Here is a 24,431-nt window from a genome sequence, read left to right as displayed (position 1 = left end):
TGGCTTGCTGCCACACTGTTACGAGAGCAGAGGAAGAGCTTCAGTACTAAGGCTATGAAATTGATCACCTAAGATCTGTTTAATGACGTCGCTTGTGTTCTATGCGCAATAAAATCTTATTCAGTGCCCCCACTGAAACAAATGGTGAGGCCTCGTTTATTCTACGTTACTTGCGCGGCTAGGACTAATTTTTTATCTTTTAAAAATAACATTTCAAGTACGGGTTGTAGATCTTTTCTAGTCTGGACGCCCCTCCATCTCGACAGAAACTCGCAAGGGAAAACACCTTGATTGCCTACCTGGTCGATGATATCATTGTGAATCCAGTTGGACCCACCGCAAGCATCCAAATCTGCCGAAAGTGCATAACACCTAGAATGGCTGATTCTAGGTGTCATGCGAATGACGAAGTGATACTTATTATCATTAAAAACATGCTCGGACACTAAGCATTGGTGGAAGGAAAGGTTGATTACTGATTTTTGCTCTCCAAAGCCCCACTGGCAGACGAGAGGCACACTGTAGTGAAGGGCTCCTGCTTCATTGCTATCGCATGGCATCCTTTGACGTCGACCTAAATGTCATCACAGAGGCGTTTCTTTCACTCTGCTCCATATAATTGTGATCACTGCTGCCAGAATCGAAACTGCAAGCTTTTACGCTCGGTTTTGCAAATCACTATGGGACCACACGCGGGACTGGTAGGTGGCCACGTCCTACTAATGCATATCTCTTGTACTGCAGGTTCTATTTTGTGTTCCCAATCTGAGCAAGATGCTGCAGTTTCAAGTGAACCTGATTGCTGTGGCCACCTGCAAGACCAACGTTTGCGCCCGGGGTGTTTTTTGTGTTCCTCGTTGCCTATGTCCTCGCCTTTTGCGCAGTTTTAAGCTTTCCGGAGCAATTGTAGCAGCAGCAGCGGCCTTACGCAGCAGGAGCAGCACCAGCCGCCGAAGATGATGGCGCCGAAGTGCAGCTGAATTCAGCTCCCTCCTCGTGCTGACTCCATGCGCCTCTCGGCTGCACGCCATCATACGTTCTAGCACTTCAGCCAGTAAATAAATCATTTCCTTCATCGTGTCGGCCTCAAACTGATTGGTGCGACACAATGAACCAACTAGCCCGCCAGAACGTCCTATTTTGGAATAAAATATTTGATTGTATTGTATCGCATTTATAGTACCACAAGTGGTTCATGGCATTCCAGATGACATCGCCGCCCATACATTTGAAAAGGCGAGCTGAGCTTCGACAGAGCCATTTTGAACGACTAGTGCAGTGTGTTTAGATTCGTCCCCAGAATACTCACAATCGGCACACGTTCATCTGCGATGACTTTTACACGGACCGACGACCCGTAACAACGAAAACAGCTACGCTACACATGTCTCGGTTTTCACAGTCTTGCTGCCCCCGTTACCGTAAGAGGGTGATTCCTGCATGGCATGCTCTTCCAGCATTTGGCCACTTTGCTGGCGTCACATTCATATATCGAGGCCTCGGTTCTGGCAGCCTTGACGCCTTAGGAAGCATAAGAGTAGAGGGTTCTTCCGCGCTCGCCGTTCGATGGCGTTCTACGTCGCATCAGCGGTAGAGGTGTGCACCGTGTCGGTTTCGAACGGTGGTGGCGTGGCGGTCGTACCTAGTCGGCGGCGGCGGCGGCGGCGGCGGCGCCACCGCGGTGCCTGGTTAGATGTGTTTGGCTGCCCTCTCCAGCCGGCTCTGAGCGTCGTCGCCGGTAGGCGAGACGCTGAAGCGACGCCGAAAAAGCGCTGCCTTGTGGTTGGCGCTTTAGCCTGGTATTCATCGGCGGCGGCGCAAGGCCATTTTTCGACGGCGGCGCCGGCGGCGTGGAAAGCTTAACTACAAATATAAAAAGCTACTTCGCTACAACCTTTCTTGCTAAACTGGCTAAAATTTTAAGGCTTTTCGTACTAAGGGCTCAGAACACAGAATACAGAGGGGTTGAAGGCTGAGAGAAATGCAAAATGTTCTGTAAATCTTTCTTAGGCGCCATATTTAAAGCGCGTATGTTGATTGTGTTTATATATTTCTTGCTCACTAACGTGCAGGACCTTCAAAGTTTTCTGCGTCTTAGTCACAATTGTTTTCTTTCTTGCTATCCTTCGGTTGTACAGGTATTTTTCCATTGCGCAGAGTCAATGAATTCGTCTAGAATTGTTAAGCCGGCACCAAGGCATGTGACACTCGATATGTTAATCGTACTTCCACTTGTTCTAAATGAGATAGTGGTTATACATTTTTCTTTACGTAAAAAGAAACAGACCTCTTCTATAACCAACTTTTGCTTGGTTCAGCCCTTACCTGCCAACCAGTCAGTAGATGTTATAACACAAACACTTCCGTCTGGCGATTAATATTCAGAACACTTGTTCTGAATATTAATCGCCATTTCTTTAAAATAGCCGTTCTTATAACGGCCTTTTCTCGGAATAAAAAGAAATAAAATACTTTTTTTCTACCTAAGGTCGTTAATATGCGTTGATGCCGTTTTAGGACATACCGCTGATTCCACCCGCCGCCACAGTGCCCGCGATCCTCAAGTCGTGATTTCGACGTTCCGAAACCGTTGTTTCTTCTTGTTCCGGCATGTTGCGCTTTTGAAGTTTCAGAATGTCACGTTGCGTTGTCTGGTGACGGCACGCATGTGCAGACGCGCGGAGAGCAGGGCTGCTTTTGTTTGTTTCGTTTGGTTTGGTTTGGTTTAGGGGAGTTTAACGTCCCAAAGCGACTCTGGCTATGAGGGACGCCGTAGTGAAGGGCTCCGGAAATTTCGACCCCCTGCATTCATTACAACACACTTGACATGTTGACTCCTTGACATGATTATATGCCTCAGGCAGGGAAAAGAATTAAACAAGACAAAACCAAATCTCAAACCCAGCTACACGCGCGGGGAAAAAAATATATTCATATTTAGAGGGCGCGCCATCGCGCCGAGTAAAAACTTCGGCGGCGGCGCAACAATCAGTTTGCGTCGGCGGCGCAGCAAGGGCAGTCACCTACGGCGCGCCGATGCCTCGGCGCACACCTCTAAATTCAGCGGTAATGCAGGACGTAGTACGTCCGCCGCTTATGGACGAGGGTGGCGCTGGTGAATGCTCTCAAAGTTAGGTCAACTATAAACTTTAATACCCCCGAAAGCAGGAGATTTGACAACCGTCGCTGCGGCTCAGTTGTTAGAGCACCGGACGTATAATAACAATGATAATAAAAAATGTATATCCCCTGTGATCTTTGGTTTCTCTGGCTGTTGGCGTCTCTGATGTTTGTATATTTATTTATTTATTTATTTATTTATTTATTTATTTATTTATTCATACTGTTAACCCTCTGCATGAGGGTCATTACAGGGAGGGAAACATATATAGACACAAGTGCAATTCTCTTCGCTAAAAAAGAAAAGAAACACTCAAATGCACAGAATTACAGATTTGCACAGCAATCTTCCAGGAACGCGTTCACACCTATCGCAAATTTTTCTACATCTGTTTGGTCCACAACGTCACTTGGTAGTTGATTCCAAATTTCTACAGCATCGGGAAAAAAGGAGTAGCGATAGACATCAGTACGTGTAATAATAGGTTGTAATACCTTACTGTGATTTTTCCGAGGGCAACGCTTCAGGGGAGGTGTAACATAGTGATGTTTATTAACTTTGACTTTATCATTCATTATCAGAAAAAAAGTTTCAATTTCTGCTTTGTTCTTCTTACTTCTAGTGATTCTAACTGACACTCTTTTAGCATTGCTGTGACTGAATCAGTGCGGCGGTATTTAGAGCATATAAAACGTGCTGACATCCTTTGCAATCTTTCCAGTTGCCGTTTTAAACCCTTTTGATGAGGACTCCACACTGCACTTGCGTACTCTATGATTGGCCGCACGAACGTCTTGTACGCAATCAATTTAATTTCTCTAGTCGCATTCGGCAACTTCCTCCTCAGGAAACAGATCTTCTGGTAGGCTTTTAAATAGACATTTTCAATATGGGTGCGCCAGTCAAGATTATTTGTTAATGTCACTCCCAAGTACTTGAGACACTTTACTTGATCTAAGGAATTTTCACCGATATTGTATCGAAACATCATAACATTCTGCTTCCTTGTTACTTGCATGTAATTAGATTTTTTGTAGTTTATTTCCATACCCCATTTCAGGCACCACGAGTTTAACGACTGAAGACACCTATTTATGTTCATCTGATCTGCCGGGGAAGCCACAGGAGAGTAAATCAAACAATCATCGGCAAAAAGTTTCATTCTGACAGGCGATTCGACGATAGCAGAAATATCATTTATATACAATAAAAACAAAAGCGGACCTAAAACGGAGCCCTGTGGCACCCCCGACAGAACTTCACGCCTATCCGATACTGCACTTTCTATTTTGACGACTTGACAGCGGTTACTTAGATAGGCCTGAATCCACAGTACTATATTTTCAGCGATTCCTAATCTGCGTAGTTTAAAAAGAAGCTTATGATGCGGAACTTTATCGAAAGCCTTCGAGAAGTCTACACAGACCACATCTACCTGCTGACGTTCATCTATAGCCTTGCAAAAGTCGTTCACTGTTTCAATTAACTGCGTTACTGTCGAAAGGCCGGTCCGAAAACCATGCTGAAATGGACACAATAGGTCATTTATTTCCAAAAAATGAAGGATGTGTTTAGCTATTATGTGTTCAAAAACCATGCAACATACGGAAGTGAGTGAAACTGGCCTGTAGTTTTTTACAAGAAGTCGATTACCGCCTTTAAATACCGGAACTACTAATGCGCTGCGCCAGTCACGAGGTAAAGAATGATCCCGCAATGACTTTTCAAATAAAATTTGCAAATAATATGATAACCACTCAGCATACCGTTTAAGGAATTCCGTCGGTATTTCATCGGGACCGCTCGATTTCTTCGGGTCCAGAGACAGCAGCTGCTCACAGATGCCCTCCCTATTGATGCGAATCTCGTGCATTGAGTATGGCAACGGGTAAATTATTGTATGATCACTCTCAATATCATTGTCATCCCTACTAAAGACCGACTGGAAGAAATCATTAAACAGATTTGCAATATCGTTTTTATCAGTCACCTCATCGTCCCCATCCATTACCTGTGTGATTGCGTTCTTTTTCGCTGAAAAATATCGCCAGAACTTTTGTGGTGAGCTTGTGAGAAAATTAGTCAGTGTTGTATTGAAGTAAGTTTTTTTCGAATCTAATAACACTGTTTTCAGCTTCTTTTTGATGTTTGAATGTATATATATATATATATATATATATATATATATATATATATATATATATATATATATATATATATATATATATATATATATATATATATATATATATATATATATATATATATATATGTGTGTGTGTGTGTGTGTGTGTGTGTGTGTGTGTGTGTGTGTGTGTGTGTGTGTGTGTGTGTGTGTGTGTGTGTAATCTTTCTACTTGATTTTGGTATTTTAGGGTCATTTTCATTACTCTTTATTATTTTACGCTAGGTTAAACACATCATCAGTGAACAGTCTCCCAAAGGGAAGCGTTTATTAATCACCATATCAAAAAAAAAAACGTCTCGACGCCTGGCGAAGAAAACAACGTCCCAATCGAGCCGGGCGCAGCCTGCCGGCACGCGCCTTTGATTGTTCAGCGTCGGCGGAAGTCAGCAGACTGTTTGATCAGAGCGCCTAAAAAACACCTCATCTCAGTCACGCACCTATCATATGCGCTCAATATAGTGCATAAACCATTACGACAGATGGCACAAGAGATGTACTGAGAAGAGTAATGACGCATTGTTGGCAGCATTCGAGACAATGAAAAATTGGCGTTGCGTTTTATTCCGACTGTGTTTCCGTTCTGTGCGCTCTGGACGGTGCCATGAGGAAATTTTAGAGCTCCAAGCACCGTCTAGATTGCCTCGTCGTTCCAAGGGCCGCTCGGGGTTTCAGCTCAGTTAAAACCACACCTATTTCTTCGTTTTGTGTGGTCTTCCCATCCTGCGGCGCAGCGAGGGATGGTTTCCAAGTTTTCCCAACGCTTTCGAGGCCTTGCGAGAATCTTGGTGCTGTGGTCATTCGGTGCTGTAATTACGTTCTGCGTCGGCACAGACTTGATACAAAGGCCAGCGGTGAAGTCGTGCATGAGTAAGTGAAAACGGGCTTTAAAAAACCTTATCATTTGTACACCTAATGTAATTATTTAGGAGTAGCTGTGTGCCTTCACTGCTATCAGCGGTGCCAGTGGTCGATCTGCTTTCATACTGGAATGTCTTACTAGGATTCAGTACTCATGACGCCGTCAGTATACAGCTGTGCACATGTCGCTGTACAGCACCACACGGACAAAGGCGTGGTAAGTTTAATCTCGTCGAAGCTGCACGTGGGCTCTGCGAGACGTTGTAGGGGAGGGGCTCCGTATTAATTTCGACCACCTGATGTCCTTTAACGACCACTGACGTCACAAAGCCTCAGCGTTAGAAACAGGAAGCGTTAGAGTAAGATTAAATGATGGGCACAGTCATTGTTCTAGGCCATCGAATAATCGCCACGTGACCCAGCGATTTCAATACAGACCACGCAATAACCAGAGCAGATAGTATCACATGTTCTTGATGTAACTGAAGAGGCGTCAAATGGTTCAGCCGCTGCCTATTATGCCAGGGCCGAATATCTGTGCCTCCCGGGGCACAATTCGACCTAGACACAGACAAAACAAAAAATTAAAGTGCAGAGACACCTGGAAAACGCTTGGAGCAAAGCTACTGCTGGAATGCAGTGTGAGTAATCGCTGTGCCTTTGGAGCAACTGCAGCGCCTTCCGTGTGGCCTTGTTTTCTTTTCAAGGGGACGCCCATGAAGGCCAATTGTTGTTGTTGCCTTGGTGACATGGCACATACCCACGACGGGGGATTGGCCAGGGTTCAGTGGGGAGACCGCAAAGAATAGGGTAAACTGGTGTGAAGCTAATGATATCGGGATTTCGGGAGCCTTGGGACATCGGGAGAGAATATCTGAGAATTAAATAATTAAATTAATGAAAATACCCAACGGCTCTTTTAAATGCGGAAATTTTGGAAAAAAATTAGCAAGGGAATCTGCCGGTAGCTGTTAAATAATTGTGGAGGTATTCGCAAACTTGATGCAATGCAAAATCTCTGGCGCTCGCGCCGAAAAAGAGGAGGAGGAGAACCGACAAAGTGAGACCCAACTTTGTAATGGGAATTTATAGGTGTGCTCCCCTCTGGTGTGCAAACCTCCGGCAAGAGAGTAGGAAATGCTCCAATGTCTCGACTTCACCACAAGCCGCACAAAGGTTTGTGGGACTGAACCCGCGGGCATCTGCATAAGTAAAGATTTAAACGGGGAATCCTGAACCGCATGAGTGTCATCGCTACCTCACACTGCCCGGTTTTACACGCACGAACCTTCCATGCGTACATGAGATGTTGGCTGTCAACAGTAGAGAGTAAGGGATCGTTGCATGTGGCTTTTCTAAACTGAAAACGCTTAAATCGAGTCATACCGAAAAGAACAAGATTAGGGACGCTACAGGCAACAGGTGCCAATTATTTTAAGGAGGCCATCATCTTCTTTTTCGTCTTCTGCTTGTTTCTTGATCTTGCTAGTCTTGTAAGCTGCATAAGAAAACGCGGGTAATCTATTGTGCAACTTGCGCATCCAGGTAGGCAGTGTACACTGTATACGTGCATATCTATAATTGAGATGTAGATCTGTCAAGTCAAGGGATTGTTTATGTGGTTGTACGTGTGAGGTTGGACCTAGATTACCAATTTTCGTGAAATCTGCAGTGCGGACGCAAGTGGTACCGCTGCCGCTCAAGCCCTGGAGTGCATCTCTGTGCATTCGTATAAAGCTGCCGATTCAGTTTCTTTGCTGCGTACGCTCATCTCCTGACGTCGCGTTTTCCCGTGGTGTTTCAGCCGGCGAGCACGGCTTTCGCCTCAGCGACTTCACCTTGCAGGATTCGAAGGTGGGCCGCTACATGCGCGTCAACTACACCGTAGAGGTCCTCCGCGAAACCGACGAGCGCAAGCCAGCCGTCAAGTTCACAGTTCACAACTCCAACGGCCTGAGGATGCCTTGCGTCGAAGACTTCGGGTCATGGTACGTAGGTTACGCTCGCTCAGGAAACTGCCTGACAGCCGGCAGTCCTTGCTTCAAAGCCCCTTTGAAAGGTCTGGACTGTTGCGAGCCGGCAGTTCTTAGAGTCCCTTCCAAAAGTTCCGAGTACAAGGCCTTAGTAACTGGAGCGGGAATGCTGCCTGGCGGCGCCGCTGTTGTAGGTGGCACATGCCGGTAATGAGATCGCACTTGACTAGGAGGCTTGTTGCACCAGGACCTTCTAGAAACAAAAGTCTTGTGCATTCCTCCTCTGACGTCACCACACCTTGTCCGGCTGACCATACCATGCCATACAAATTTAAACACAAGGCTCAAGGATATTCATGATGATGATTGTGAATGCTTATGGCGCAAGGTGTTTTCGTCTTCTCAAGGTGGGGTCAATACCAATTTCCCGAGCATTTCACCCTAACAATGCCAAGCACCAGGCCGGGGGAAAAGATGTATCCATTGTATCACCGGTGGGAACTCGGCGGCACTGGGGATCGAACCCCGCACCTCCCGAATGCGAAGGGGATGCTGAAGGGCTCAAGAAGTGACTTCCGCAAAAAGCTTGGCGCCTGTCACTCCACAGGGTCTATATATTTGAATGCGGTGGTTTTTTGGGCAAGAACTCGTAAATAGATATATAGAGGTAGATAATTATTAGCCTCTCATTTGTACCGGGGTGACAAGTGTCACCTAGCCATTATCCCTAGAGTGCTCAATATCTTCGGAGAAAATACCAATTTTCTTCTCGTTTCCAAACTACTTTCCAGACCTCCTCAACCAATCCTCTAGTCGTCTCTTACTTGTTTTACTTCTTGAAAATTTACGATCTCCTGGCTATTCCGAAACCCTAGTGTTTCGCGGATTGCTGCGGGGGCACCGTGCATTGAGGGTTGGATGCTCTTACACTGGATAAGGATAGGTTCTATCGTTTCCCTGTCTTGCACGCAGCAACATTAAACGCCATCCGTGGTTTAACACTTCGTCCTAGAGCACCCAGCTTTAGTCTCGAAAAATAAACCACTCCCATTAAAATTGTCGCGAAAGTTGTCCCTTTTAATCTTACACTTAGCCGTCTCATAGAGCTCCAACTTCGGCTTAACCAGCATTTTCTTTTGCCAGGGTGCATTTTCTGAGGATTGCTCTTTCTGTTTCAAGGTTGTCTTAAAAGCGGTTTCTTCCCTTTGAGAATTAGGCTAGCAGAGTGTCACGCCACCTTGCGGCATTCATGTGAACTTTGCATTGTTGATCAAAACATGAACTGACAGCCGTTAGCTTACAGCTAAGCTCATAGGAGGCGAGACCATCTGTTGACCGCTGCGGAGTGGCCACGAGACCAATCCAGGTTTAGAGGCGAAGTTTCTCTTCTGGTATAACTAAGGAACCCTGAACATCGATAGAATGAAGGGGCTTCTAAGAAAATTATACTTCTGCAGCAGTTGAATACCGCGTTTCACGCTTATTAGCTATTAGTGTGAAAGCACTCACGCTCACCAACACCGACCAAGAACCTTTTCCGTCCGATCTTTCTTGGGCCGACACCAAGCAAGAGTGACGTCATGTTAAGTTAAAAAAGGCATAAAACACATAGATACCACTATAAGCGCCCAACACAATGGTGATCTTCAAATCTGGCCCTGGCCACCCCAAAATTTGGCCCACTCACCCCAGAAATTTGACTTTGACTGATTTGTACCAATAGCGACGTCCGACCATAATTGACCGCGGTCAACGCGATGGTGACGCCCAAATTTGGCCGGGGGTTTTCCAAAATTTGGCCTGCCCGTAGCCCCCCCCCCACCCCCCCAAAAAAACAAAGTGCTTCCGCACTATAATACGTTTAATCAAGTTAAAAGCCTAACAATTTTTTTGTATTTATAACTTGGCAGCACTTACAAGGCATGCGGAGGCACGAAGTTGACGGAACGTCTGATCGGCGCCGCCTGGAACAACACTTGCGAGCTCATTCCCAAGGGCACCTACCAGTCCTCAATCCTACTCAAAGTCATCCCTGCGGTGTTGCTCGTCATGGGGGTGGGTATTCAGGATCCGCGGCATCTGAGGTTTTCAGCCTGACAAGCGAGAACAAACGTAGCTGCTCGTAGTTGAGAGAAGAGCTTGAGTGCGCCTCAATGCAGAAGGCAACCAATTTCCAGCGCCAGCTACAGTAATTTTTTCTATGCTTGCTGCGTTACCTGAAGAAAAAAATTGGCGGTGGTTTAGCTCTGGTTAAACCTGGAGTGACGCGATAGCTACAGCTGGCCGAGTGGAACTTGGTCACGTGACCAACCACGTGACAAACCACGTGATCAGCCATGGCGCCGCCGGCAGCTGCTCCGCACCACGCGACCAACCACGCGACAGCGTGGCGGCGGCGCCACGCTGAAGGCTCGAAATGCCACCGTAATGCAGCTATCGCCACAAAAGCTAGATCATAAGAGCTGTGAACCAAAATCTCGTGAAATATCTTTACGTGAACTCACTTAAATCAAAATTCTAGTTCATTCGAAATGGCTCTTTAGCATAAATAAAAGAATTGTGAGAATGTGTGGAACCTCATGGGGGCTGCAGGGCCCCAGCGGGCTCCCTTTATAGTGAAGATATCGAACTAATTGGTGCAGAAAACACGTATACAGAATGGGAACAAGCTTAACATGCGTTTAATTCTTGCTTCGCCTAGGCAGCACGCGGAACGGGTTGGAGAGCTTGACTGACGACCTAAACGAACAAAGGAAAAGAGCTGTATAAAGGTTAATACAGTCTCAAACAGAAACCGCAGTTTACGATAGTAGCATTGGAAGGGGCAATCGCATTCATCTACATAGGGCAGGCAGAGACCGTGGATGCAGGCCTAGAGAAAGAAAAAGCTATGAGGTAATTTGGTCAGTATTCTAAGGTAACAACTAATTAGTTCCAAGTATACGTCGAAAGAAAAGTTTGTAATAGTCGGGTATCGCCAATACTCAGCTATGGAGCAGAAAATTGCAGGCTGTACAAGAAGTGTGAAATTGGGATCAGAAGAGTGCTGTGGGAAGGAAAAGAGACAGAAAACAGCAGAGTTTGTCAGGGAACAAACACGAATTAATGGCATCCTAGTCGAAATGTGCAGAGGCTGGCCATGTAATGCGAAAGGAAGATGACTGATGACACTTTCACCTAATGGAATGGATTTCAAGAGAATAAAAAAATAGCAGGGGGTGGCGGAGAGTCTGGTAGGGGAATGCGATTAGGAAATTTGGGGGGAACAGATAACCGCAGCTGGCGCAGTACAGTGTTCACTTCAAGTCTGTGGGGAGAGAGGCCTTTCTCCTGCAGTGTACGTAGTTAGCCTGATGATGTTGGTGTCTGGAATAACGTATGCCTACGCTTCCAGCTCATATAACTCGGATTCAACTGTATTCAGTTAGTCCATGAATTTATTTTGTAACTTACGGCTGAAGGCATAAGTGCTATAGATTCTGAATGATCGCAACTTTGTAGCGGCGTGATGGAAATGCTTATGAAAATTTTTTTATGATTGTCGGATATTGACGTAGTGAATGAACCCTGTGGACAATGAGGCAATTAAGTAGCAGTGTATCACCTGCAGACTAATAGCTGGAGCCTAGTATTCCTGTAAGTGGTCGTCGATAAGTGTACACGGCCGCTTACACATATTTCACCTGCATAGAAATGGGGCAGCGGAGGCCTGGATAGAAACTGCGAAAGATAGCTGGTCGTGAGTCAAGTGCTTTAGGCCCTTGAGGCACCCTTGGCGACTAAATTTTACGGTACATTTACCGGCTTTGCTGTACCATTCCAATTTTCTCTAACTGCTTTTTTTAATAAGTATGTTAGCATTGGACTTCCCATGTTAGAAAAATCGGTCCGTCCGTCCTACTGAAGCCCCGATTGTCAGGTGGCAAAGAGGTAGGAATAATAATTCTGCTTTGCACTTTTACCGGGCAATGAGGGAAAGGGAAAGTGTTTGATAGGAAACGAAGGGAGGGAGGGAGGCTGCAGGTGGCGAGTGATGCTGGATTGGATCAGGAGAGAGGGGGGGGGGGGGGTATGGCGTGTCACACGGTGATTCACGGATTGAATCACTCCTCCCGTTCGCGCTGCCTGAACCCGTCAGTGGCAGCGGATGCTCCGTCCGAGGGCACAGCAACGCTAAAGGTACGGACACACTGGCAGAAAACCGCGCGCTGCGCGACCGACAACAAGAGGCTTGCCGTTATAGTGTACTAGATCAAGTACACTGCACTTGCCGCGCAAACTGCCCTGACGGCAGGGGGATCTGCTGCGCAGAGGATGGGTCGAGCAGCCATTTTCGCCAGCTTGCCGAGTGCCGCCGAGCGGTTAGACCAATCAGGGGCGCCCGGCTTGTTCACGTGGGGAGCGTCGGTGTTGCCATCTCCTTGCTCCTACCAAAGTTGCATTCCAGCGGCAGCGGCAGGGCCACGCGCGATCCTTCGGAAGCAGGGACCTCGACGGGTTGGGCATGAAAAGAGCTTTACGCGGCGGCGTTTTCCCGCGGACTCCTCGCCGCCGGTGTGGCCGTCCCTTTCGCGCCGCGAATTGTGTAGCCAGCGGCTTGCCCGCCCGTGTTTTCCGCTAGGGTGTCTGTACCTTAAGGCAAGGACACACAGACACACTGGCGGCAAAACGCGCGCGGCAAGCCGCTTGCCGCGATACCTCCCGCGGCGGCGGGTTAATCAGCCACGCAGAGGATGGGTCCAGGAGCCATTCTCGCGGGCTTGCCGCGTGCCGCGGAACTGGTGGACCAATCAGGGGCACCCGACTTGTTCACGTGGGGAGCGCTGGTGCTGCCAGCCTTGACTCCTACCAAAGTAGCATTCCAGCGGCCGCAGCAGAGCCGCGCGCGCTCCTTCCGAAGCAAGGACATCGACTGGTTTTGCATGAAAAGCGCGCCGGGAACAGTGCCGCCGCGGCTTGCCGCGCATTTTTTCCTCTAGTTTGTTCGCACCTTTAAAGGTACGAGCACACTGGCGGAAAAACGCGCGGCAAGCCGCTGGCGGCGACATTCGCGTCACGAAAGGGACGACCACACCGGCAGCTAGGAGTGCGCGGGGAAGCGCCGCCGCGCAAGCTCTTTTCACGCCAAACCGGTGGAGGTCCCTTCTCATGGTGGAGCGTGCGCGGCTTAGCTGCCGCCTCTGGAAGGTAACTTTGCTAGGAGCCAAGAGGTGGCGACACAGACGCTCCCCACGTGACTAAGCCAGGCGCTCCTCGTTGGCCTCCCCATTACTGTGTACTAGAAGGGTTCTAGTACACTGTATCCCCGTTCTGCGGCACGCGGCAAGCCGCAGGAAATGGCTCCTCGACCCATTCGCTGTGCTGCAGATCGCACTCCTAGCCGCCGGTATGGCCGTCCCTTTCGCGGCGCGCTCTGCCGCCAGCGGCTTGCCACGCGTTTTTGCGCTATTGCGTTCGTGCCTTAACGCATACTATGCCGCATGAACCGCATTGATCGCCTGTAACTTTTTTATCTATTTCTCTTCCAGAATGGCACATTCAACATCCAGGTCGAGGGCGTCGGAGAAAAGGGACGATACGAATGCGTTAGCTTCGACATTTTTATTGAGAAGTGAGAAGGAATACAAGCTCACAGGACCTGCTTTCAACGTTACCACTAATTTTGTATTTTATTCAGGAAAGATTTGTCACTTCAAGAAACAATGCACACAAATCCAACGTCCATTTTCTTGGCAGCCGGAAATGCTCCCAACGGAAGTCTTCAGGCTCATGGCACGACTTACACAACAACTTATGGGTTTCGTGTCCATTTTGTCTTAATTAACGCAATATCTTCTCAACACCAATTGCGTTCGCTAAACGTTCCCTATAGCTATTTTTTCGAAAAGAAAATAACAAACTGAAATGGCAACTTCTCTGTGGGCTCTGGTGGTGCTTCAATTAAGTTAATGGCGCTCAAATGAAGCCCCAAACAGTTTTAACAGACTTGCACGCGTACGGAGTGGCTGCAATAGCAACTGCGAGCGGTGACTTCGTTCAAAAAACGTCTAAAACGACCGAATACCAGCTTGGCATGTCCCTAAGCAAACGTACACGGGGTGTCATCTTGCGGGTAATGTTTCTGACGTCACAACTCCCGTGCTGCCTGCAAAACTCTGATACAGGAGTTGGTTACGCACGAGACATTCAGTGAGGAAAGGATCAGTACTGCACGTATCTTGAATGCTCCCTGCGTAAAATGCGTGAGCCAGTCTTCTCGATTTGGTTACCTGTTCTGTCCTCCAAGAACCCTTATATCTCTACACTGGGATTTATACCGTGCTTACTTATTCTCCGTAGAGTTTTCTATTTCAACTTAAAGTAAATTGATCAAAGTGCCATTTTGCGCTCTCGCAAATAAAGCTTGTTGAAAAAAATTTCCTCAGCGTCTTCGTTCCAATCAATTCGTCCTTCTTAAAGGGCATGGAAATCTTCGCATTCGTCAATGCTAGTGAACACCTCACCCTTATTTCTTTGCTGGTTTAAAATACACAGCCAGACACCCCCTTTTGATAAGCTTCTTGCTTTTAGTTCGGTGAATAAAACATCTGGTTCATCTCAGTGGCAGCTACAATACTCGATTTTTGGCCCCTTTGTATGCTTCTGTTCTTTTCCTTGCCACGACGAGCCACCACTTACGGGTGGTGGTGGTGAAAATATTGATTAGGAAGGTACTGGAGGTATGTTTGGATCAGCCCGTAAGGGACCGATCCTTACAAGAACTAGGTGCAGATCCCTAGTTTGGCACCCCAGTGGCGGTGGCCGCCGCTCGGCGCGCCCGACTACGGCTTGTTGGTCCTGTAAGTCGTGGCAGCCGAGCAGGGTCGCCTCCCAGTCCTCCCAGGTGGGGTTGGGGATGGGGGGAATAGCCGGGCTGGAGGGGCAGGCCCACACTAGGGTGGCTAGACTGCGAAGGTGTGAAAACCGGCCGGAGAAGCTTGGCCCCGCCGCGCACCGATGCCGTGTGGCGGCGCTGACGGCAGAGGCGCGGTAAGGTGAGCAGCCGAAATGAGCACATCGCGTAGGCTAAATTTCTAGCACCGAGGCGAAAATGGGCTTGTTTCGCTTACCGCGCGTTTTTTGTGAGTGTCAAAGAATGAATCTTTACCATAAAATAATGTTTCGTCAACTCGCATCATTATTCCCGTGGAATATGCTGCTTCACAGGCCCAGTTTGCATTGCATAGCTGTACTGAAGCGCGTTTTGTGCGTGCACATTTCGAGACGCTGCCCAGGATGCGAGGGACGCCGTAGTGGAAGGTTTCAGAATAATTTCAACCACTTGGGTTTCTTTAACGTGCACTGACTCTCTGCGTTGCGCCGCCATCGAAACGCAGCCACTACGGCGAGAAGAGCAGGTTGTAATGCGTGCCGTAGGACCTCGAAACTGCAGTCGCGTTGGCTGAAGGCGCCCCAACGCGCAAACCAGTTGTCCCCGATTGTGAACCTGTAGCATGTATGCCAGCTTGACGCTCACGTAAGCAATCTCCGACGATTGTAGACAATGAAGCAACACATATCTGGTCATGAAGACATTTATTTACAAATGAGGGGGGAAACTTTTGCAGAAAGAATCTACAATACACAAGGTTTCAGTGTTTTACGCTTCCCTTCACTACCCTCCTGATTTATGCCCTTGAGCAAAAAGTGCATCCTTGTGAGGCAATAAAAACGTACTACTGATGCTGTCAGTGCAACAGAATGGTGAGAGCAACCAATTTTTGGCACACCACTAATAGACTGTAAAATCTCTGCCGCAGCTTCGGCATGCAAGCGCGTTCGGCAGAACGCATATGTAAGTTTGTCTTCAAGGACCTTGATAAGATTATAAAACGACATTGAGGGATATAAAAGGCCCCCAAGGTTCCACTCATTGGTTGCCTCGGCTGGAAGTTCTTTTGCAATGTTGTCTTTATCACAGAGACATGCTGCTCTGCAGGCTTCACAATGGGTTGTCAGAGCTCGCTTTCTAGCAACATAGCCTGAAATGTAATAGATCAGCCGCGCATCGCTGTGCCGCTCAGCATAGCTGTGGTGGTCTGCGGCCACTTCCATGGCATCAATTGGCAAAGCCTTTACGCTGTCTTCTGCCAGGCTTTCCTTTTCAGCCAGCACCTCCTCGACAGACAGCAATGACTCGAGGACATCCGGCGACACATTGCCGTCCTTAGGGCTCCTTGCCAGACTGTAGAAGCTTAGACACCTGGATGTGCACATGGAACAGTTGTTACATATATAAGCATGCTGACAGTCTGTAAAACCCAAGTAAAAATTACATACCTTATGATCAGAATGAACTGAGCTGGGGTAGGATGATCATTTGCCCCACTCGTTTGCCTGACAACGCCGAAGCATTGTTCCAAGCGGTCTTGGCTCAGTCTTGATGTCATTATATACTTGAAGCCGACCTTTTCTGAAAGGTACTTTAGAAGGTGCTTTGTAGAATGTATAGACACCCTCAGCCCCTCAGAAGTACTCTTACTAAGAAAGCCGAGCCCTTTGGCGTGAGCCTCCCATTCATCAAGAAACCGAAGCGCTTCATCAAGGGTGGCCTCTTTCCTATTGCCCGGTCTGAAATACCAAAAACAAAATCATGCAGCATTGTGAGAGAAAAACCCCACACCAAAATTACCTCATGGCTTCTGCAGGGAACCTCGATGTCATAGCTTCAATAAGCCTCGCCATCAGATCAACAAAAGCTCTTGTTGGCTCTGCATTTGGATAAATCCTTTCTATATCCTCCTTGTAAAAGGAAATGGCATGTTCGGCTTCTCTACTAAAAATATGGAAAGCCAAGTCTACTCGCATCTTGTCAAAGCCATTTGGATAAATGTGACTGCGAGTAAGCTTTGGTGCAACCTTCAGTGTCATACTGTTATTGTCTAGCTTCCACATGGTGGAAAGATGCTCCCAGTGGGCCTGTAATATAAGTAATGAAGTATAAAATAGCATTTTACTTGCGATAAAAAAGCAAATCAAACAAGGCATATATATAAAAAATAGACCAGCATGTAGCAAGCTTACTCGGCCAAGATGTGTGTTGAGTCCTTGCTTAAGCAATGTGTTTCGCACACATTTTGCAAGGTGCGGGAAATCTGAAATAAAGTGTAGGAACCTGTCTTCATCACAGGGGTGCGTTACTTTGCACTTTACATTCTTCCCATTGCCGTACACACCAAGGTTGTGCCACATAGAGCGATTCCATGTTGCGCCGTCTGTGCAGACATAGTGAACTAGAAGACCAGCTTGTTCACAAAGCACCGTTGCCTCTAACACAATTTTTGAAAGCATCTGAGACTTGACGTTTCCACTTGAAGCAAATACACCTATAGAGAAATGAAGCACATCATATAAGCACGTGATTATAGTTTGAAATCAATAAACATATTTTGTACAAACATTCTTGCCTATTATTTGGGTCCAGCTGCCTACTAAAGGCTGAAACATAATGACAAGCCCATGGTCAGCTTTCGTATATTTGTCCCTGTGGTCACTGAATTGACCTAGATCAACAAAGCCTTCTATATGAGTTGAGGTTGTCATGTCCAAGTGAGCAGAAAGTTTCATCTCATCTATGAGCAAGCCCCCATGGCGCCTAATTCCATCAAGCTCTTCTGTTTTTTTTTTTACACACCCAAGAAGCTTGGTGCTAAAGCCATACGATGCTTTGAAGCCCTGTAAATAGAAAAAGCTGTTACTTTTTGTTCATGTAAAAAAAGGCACATTTAAATACCTTCATGTATCTTTGCAGACAGACTCGGCTAGGCAGCACCAAGATTTTATGAGACCTCAGGTGCTCATACAGTCGTGGACTTTTCATCCTTAGGAGGATACATTCCAGCAGCCATTCCTTGTTGTAACGGTACCCATGGTTGGACTCCCTTCTTGATACTTCAAAACATGCACGCACAGCGGGTTGCTGTTTTTTGGGAAGCTCTTTAAGCTGGAAAACATATACAAAGTTACAAAAGTAAATGCTTTTCAAATAAAGAAAAAGAGTATTCAGGGTAACCTTTTCCTCAAAAAAGGTTGCTTTGATTGCCATGTTTTTTTCTTGCATCTTTTTGAGGGCATCTTGCAGAGAGTTCAACTTATTATTCCTCCGTTGCAGGGTACACATGGCATACTTTAGCCGTTTTGCAGCAACATTTGAAAGCTGGAGTCGAGCCTTCTTTTTGCAGCGTAGCAAGCGAGCTTTCATACTGCTTCTGCTCTTTTTGCATGACAAGCAGCGGTTAGGTAACTGTGCAGATGTACCTGAAATGAAAAAAAAAGACATTTAAAATGTATCAGTCTGGTCGTCAATGTTAAGACATTACTGTACAAAAATTTCTATAAGCTGTATGCAGTCCTTCAAGTCCAGAACAACATACGTTGTGGTACTGATCCGTTACATGCTGATGAGAACAGGCAATGTCCGGATAATCTTCCAATGTTGTTCATATTTAGCTTCTCGAACTCCTTGGTATGGCCAATTCCACTGCACACGGTGAGGCTGTTTGTGTACGACAATTCACCTTCTGCTTGTTCTTTACACCGCACATCGCATTCCTTATGAAATTGCCCAGCCAAGAAGATGCTGCACTTGACATGTCCTTCTCCAATGCAGAACACTACCATTTTGGTAAACACAACAGGCGGTGTTTCGCCCTTTGCAAATTCTGCAGTCTGGTAGCAGGCAATGTTGTTCTGCTTAAGCTTCTGCAGTGACCACAGTTCCAAAGGTCGTTTCAGATTGAAAATGAATAGTTCCTCGGCGAACGGCTCGGACATTCCACCCCGCTGTGTATCTGCACCCTCCACGTCTGCCGGGGGGCATTCCTCCGTCGTGTCAAGGCAAGCGCCGCTTCTTTTTGAAGGTATAGGAGCTTGTGAGGCATTTCTTCTTTTTCTTTCTTTCGGCAGCATTCTGCTAATGTATTTCGGTAGGTTAGGAAATACAGTAGGTACTGCGTCTTCTGAGAGGGCAGGAATGGAGCGCGGTATCAAGACCTCAGCTCCATTAATAATGTGCTTGAAGTCACGAACGATAAACTTTGAGGCAACAGAAAGAACAGACCATGGTGATCAGTTTGAGCTAGCGTGAAAGAGCAGGATGGGCATGCTGCGAGAATGTCGTGCAATGCGTTATGTACAGTCACACAGCACGCCGATAACACGTGTCACACTTCTGTTTATTCTAGACGCTTTCCACATTCCAATAAGTCTCATCCACAAGCCCAGCTAAAAATGTTGGCTACGTACCGTGAGTCGAAGTGTCTTTCGCAAACTGCAGAATTCTCCTCCAACGCCTTGTCGGCCCGTGGGATCGCTCGAGACCACTTGGCCAACATTTCTTGGCAGGCAGGGGCACGGAACAAAGAGACTTTCTCTGACGTTTTCCTGTATCCCGTGTCACACCCAGGCACAAAGCACCAACGCTCGGTCTTCTTTCTTGCTGGTGGAGGCATCTCGCATGAGAAAACGCTGCACTGACAACTGCTACGATATGCGCAAGACCGACGCAGCTGAGAGGTTGAGCCAGGCTGACCAGGCGAAGCTTACCGCGCCGTTAGTAGCAGCGCCACATTTCCCCTGGCGGCATCGGTGCGCAGAGGGGTCACGCGCGGCCGAGGGAAAGCGCCGCGGTCTTCACACCTCCCCAGTCTAGCCACCCTACCCACACCATGTGACCTATGTCAGAAGACATCGCTCCACAGTGCGGTCAGCTGCCGTTAAAGGAGGGGTAAAAATGTTTTAGTGCTGCCGAGCTCAGCAATGTATTGGCGAGAAGGTAGAGAAGGGGCTGCTCATCCGCCTTCTTGACGCCTTTACATGCGCGAGGGTAAAGGCGATGACTATCTTGAAACTATGTTGTAACATCTTTGAAAGAATAGACCAGATTAAAATCGAGTTCCTGATCGGGCGGGGAAGAGAAAACAGCCCGCCGAGAGAGCGCGCGGGCGGCTGCGTCTGCTGCCTCGTTTCCTGCCAACTCCTGATGAGCAGGAGCTCATATAAGGTAACGGTGAGCGGGGTCCGTATTTCGTATGCAATTTTGGTAGATTGGATAGACTAGGAAGGGCGTGCAGCCTTGTTCGATGTTCCGACAGGCCCTCGGAAGCAAGCGCTAGTGATAACGCGAGATGGTGCCGTGGCTGGTGATTGCTTCTTTACATGTGAAGCGCCACCTCGCGATCCAAAAGAGAACACTAACATTGTTGCGCTCCTTTACTTAGTAATGTGGCAAACAGGAAGTGCTGTCACGCTCTCTTTTTTTCTCACTGCGCGTGCGGAGTAGGCACAGCGTAAGAAAGCGTTAGCACAGCGTGAAAAAAAAAAAAAAGACGAGAGCAGAAAGTTTGCTCGCCGCGGCCAGTTTGTCTGAGTGGAAGAAACAGCGAGGAAGCGCAGTAAACTTTCTTGAATTTCGTCAAAGTGGCACGCTGCTAGTGTAACAAAGTTGTTCTTTTCCTTCGAATCTATTATGTCCTCCTCTTTCGCTGAGGTGACTGTTAGAACTCGGCAATAGAGGAAGGCCTGACGTTGTCTCAGAGAATGCAGATCATGGCAGTTTCTTTTTGTGTGCGTGTGTGTGTGAAAACACTGCTTCACGAGGTCAAACCGGCTCACCGGCTTGAGTGAAGCTTGACTTTGAGGGTGACCTTGGGCAAACCAAAACAAATAAATAAATATTGCTGCGACTGCGATTCGAACCAGCTGCGGCGAACAAATCAGCTTCGCTGGCCACTGCGCTAGAGCGCTAAAGAGAGAAACATTTTTATTTGTCCGCAAATCAAATGGCTGGTCTACTGGCTCAGCTAAGCTTCTCCAGTCCTAGAGCTGTGCTCAGGAATTGTCATTATCGCCAATCTCTTTTGTCTATCTGTCTTTTCATTTGAGATTGGTTGCCAATGTGTTTAAGTAGTGGATATCGCCGCAATAAAAACCAGTACTTGTAAGTTCAGCGCCGTGCCTGTGCACTTGTCTCGTCCTTTGTCCCCTGCGCTGCTGAAGAACAAAACAATTCTCCAGGTAGCCGGCAGTTGGAGTCTGTCGGCGACCTCTAGCGCTGTCCTCGTCACCCTGGACTGAACTCCGGGGCCCGAACTGGCGAGAAAAGCCCCCCATTGTTCAGGAGAGGGAGTTGTAACTAGATCTACCGGAGGCGAGATTAAGTTGTTCAAAGTGGCAGGCTCGCCGCACACTAGGCTATCGACGCAGCAGGCCGTGCCTCGTGTTAAGCTGCAACACATTCTCGCGCTGTGCATTGCACATCTTGTTCTTCATCAACTGATACTTCTATGAGTCTAATTTATACTCAGCAATTCTGAACAAAAGCAATTTTAGCGGGAAACTTCATATGAATGTATTTTTTTGTAATGTAAGATATAACTGTCAATATATCCGCAGATCACCGGACGGAAGTCTTGTATTTTTTTCTATTCACGTTTTTTGCTATCGTCACAAGCGTTCCCATTGATTTTCTATGGAAGTCTTAACGGTTCGATGCGATCGCTAGAAAAACTTTAAAAGAAAGATTTTGCTACATATCAGAATAATGGACCATTACCTTCAATATTCCAGCAACTGTATCTTACAATTTTCAAATTTTTTGCCCGAGAAAGCTGTACTTGCGCGGTTTGAGCTACGAGGCTTTAGTGGCAGAGAGATGTGCGCTGCATGCTTTATCGTGGACAAGTAAAACTCTTGCTTGGGCTAGTTGGTTCATGCTTGACGATGTAATGAAAACGGCGCGGCGAACTAGGACAAAAGCAGAACACAAACAAGAAGACCAGCGCCTGTTGTTTCTGGACAGGCGCTGGTCCTGTAGTTTGTGTTCTGTTTTTGTCCTAGTTCGCCGCACCGTTTGCTTTACATCTTCAAGCGTGGACAACGTTGTGGCAGAGTCACAGCACTAGAGCAATACTCGCTGGCGTGGACAGCATTGCTGCAGAAATGCGGCACTGGAGCATATATAGACCCCGGCGCACAACGAGTAAATTGACATTGACGATGAAAATGTTGAACACGCGCATAACTGGCACCTTGGGTCAGTGGACACGTCAATCACGCTGCCAGGCACGTGGCGGGGGTGTAACCCACCGGCTATGCTGACAGCGACGATGACGTCGACGGTGGTCCCGCAAGCGAGGGACGGACGCCTAACAGCTGTCGCTGTAAAACAGGAGTGGAAAATGTGCCCTGGTGCGGAACCTGCATCTCTAGTGCGGATAGCGCGGATCTCAGTTAGTCGAGTGACTGCTCCAGTGAAGCACGCCATCTGTGCAGCCATATAAAAAATAGTAAAGGAAAACCTCGCCAACAGTATTGTTTACAAAGACTCGCTAAGAGTGCTTAAAGCCCTTCATTTTGGAAATGCAATAACTCCGCTGCTTGGCGACCTCATACACAACGTTAGAACAGCCATAGCTCCAGGGCAAAAAGATAAGACTCTGGTGGGTACCTAGTCATGTCGGCATAAAAGGCGACGAAAGAGCAGATTTGTACGCTGCTCAAGCTTGCGGCAAGCAAATTAAAAATGTAAATGTGTCCTATAAAGATTGCATAAAATTTCTAAATTTTAATGGAAGGAATAAATGGCAATTCGCTTGGAACAACGAAATAAATAACAAATTACACTTAATAAAACCAGTTTTAGGCCATTGGAAGTCATCTGTTCACCAAAAACGTTCCAAGGAAGTCCTTATCTGCCGTCTCCGTATAGGCCACACACACATTACACACAACTTTCTGTTTACGAAAAAAGACAAACCAGTTTGGACACGCAGAGATGAACTTACGGATAATCACATTTTATTTTCATGCTCTCAACTGGAAAAGCTAAGAAAAGAGGGCCTTGCTCCAATCTATAACCAGTGCATTCCTCTTTACCCAGCACTGCCCTTAGTTGAAAGTGCAATTGTCGACATGTCCTGCGTTTTTAGATTTTTAACAGAAGTTTGTGTTCTTAAGAAGGTCTAGACCATGACCCGGTGCTTCGCCTGATGCACCTCAGCCACTTTCTCATTCCCGATAAAAGGGCTGAGGTTTTGTATTTGATTGGTTGGGGGCCTCCAGTCCTTCCACAGCCAAGGACGGCAATGAAGTTACCCGACCTTCTTTGAGACTTTTAATACTAGCAATTTATCAATATTGTTCTTCTCTCAATACTAGGTAGAAGGAAGTAACTTTTTAATCTTTCTACATCGACATTTTTTATCTTTGTAAAAATCTTCAGAAAACAATTTCTATACCTTCAGCTTGGCGCATGATAGCCTTACTTGCTTATGCGCCATTGATTAAACCCAACCCAACACAACACGCTCCGGTTAAGCGGTAATCCGGGTTTGAACTCCAGACCAGGACGAATTTTTCTTTAACTACGAAGTTTTTGAGAAAGCTATATAGCTTTCCTTTGTAGCCGTGTGGATGGGCTTGGGTGGATGCCAGTGAGTAATTACGCCCGTATTAGAAATCTACTCCACCTTGGGGGATTCCCCTAAACATTTGCAAGCGCCTCTATCTCATTTCGCCTCCATCGAAATGCGACCGCCGCGGTCGAGATCGAACCCGTGTCTTTCGGGTCAGTAGCCGAGCACCATAACCACTCAGCCACCGCTACGGCTGTACAATATAAACCGTTTTAGTAACAACATAGTTATCCGAGGCATTGTGCAATTCTTTTTTGAAGTGGCAGATTTAGAGAAACGTACTACATAAAAAATGCCGCAATACTGCAAAAAAATACAATACTACAAAAATATTTTGCCACGACCGGACAACAGAATGACAAAATATTTTGTCGTAGTTCAGGCAAGATTCTGTCGTTTTTTCGTCGATGGAGTGTTAATGGTTTAAAAGTAATTTAACTCCTGTTGGTATGGTCGTAAAAAGGCGTGCTTGATTTTAACGCCCTAGTAGAAGGTGCCGGCACGAATTCCAAACTTTCTAGAGCTTCTTTAGAGCAGGCAAACAAAACAGCATTGAAAGTAACCACTTGGTAAATACACAGGTCGTTAAAGGAGCGGAAAACTGCACTTATACTGCATTTAACCGCACTTCCGTTTTCCATGGCTGCTGTGCCTAAAATTCTGTTGTCATTTATACTGGACTGATTTTCTTTAGCCGGGTTTCAAGAGATAAGGCAAAGAACAACCCCTTCAAAATGTTGAAATGTTTCTGCGACCAAAATAGTTATGTCAGAATGTGTCTCGCAACACTGTTGTGGCTCTATCTGTTGTGAAGAGGCTTGAGTTTGTTATACATCTTA

At 46.9% G+C, this 24,431-nt stretch overlaps 2 protein-coding genes across 2 annotated transcripts; one reads left to right on the top strand and one right to left on the bottom strand.

Annotated features, from left to right (window-relative positions):
- Positions 1 to 5,965: 5,965 nt before the first annotated feature.
- On the top strand, positions 5,966 to 14,450 carry LOC144104203 (uncharacterized). Its single transcript, XM_077637075.1, has 4 exons — positions 5,966 to 6,176; positions 7,972 to 8,155; positions 10,051 to 10,195; positions 13,669 to 14,450. The coding sequence occupies exons 1-4, from the start codon at positions 6,047 to 6,049 to the stop codon at positions 13,753 to 13,755; spliced, it is 546 nt and encodes a 181-aa protein (XP_077493201.1). The 5' UTR covers positions 5,966 to 6,046; the 3' UTR covers positions 13,756 to 14,450.
- A 3,104-nt stretch (positions 14,451 to 17,554) lies between these two features.
- On the bottom strand, positions 17,555 to 18,952 carry LOC144103617 (uncharacterized). The gene is made up of 4 exons (XM_077636286.1): positions 18,553 to 18,952; positions 18,192 to 18,436; positions 17,913 to 18,122; positions 17,555 to 17,854 (listed from the first exon to the last, which is right to left on the bottom strand). Exons 1-4 carry the CDS (start codon positions 18,950 to 18,952, stop codon positions 17,555 to 17,557), a joined length of 1,155 nt encoding a protein of 384 aa, XP_077492412.1.
- Positions 18,953 to 24,431: the final 5,479 nt, after the last annotated feature.

Source organism: Amblyomma americanum, chromosome 9 (genome assembly GCF_052857255.1).
Source record: "Amblyomma americanum isolate KBUSLIRL-KWMA chromosome 9, ASM5285725v1, whole genome shotgun sequence".
NCBI classification, from domain to species: domain Eukaryota; kingdom Metazoa; phylum Arthropoda; class Arachnida; order Ixodida; family Ixodidae; genus Amblyomma; species Amblyomma americanum.
The sequence above is the reverse complement of the archived record's forward strand: the minus strand, read 5'-3'. Positions and strand labels throughout refer to the sequence as shown.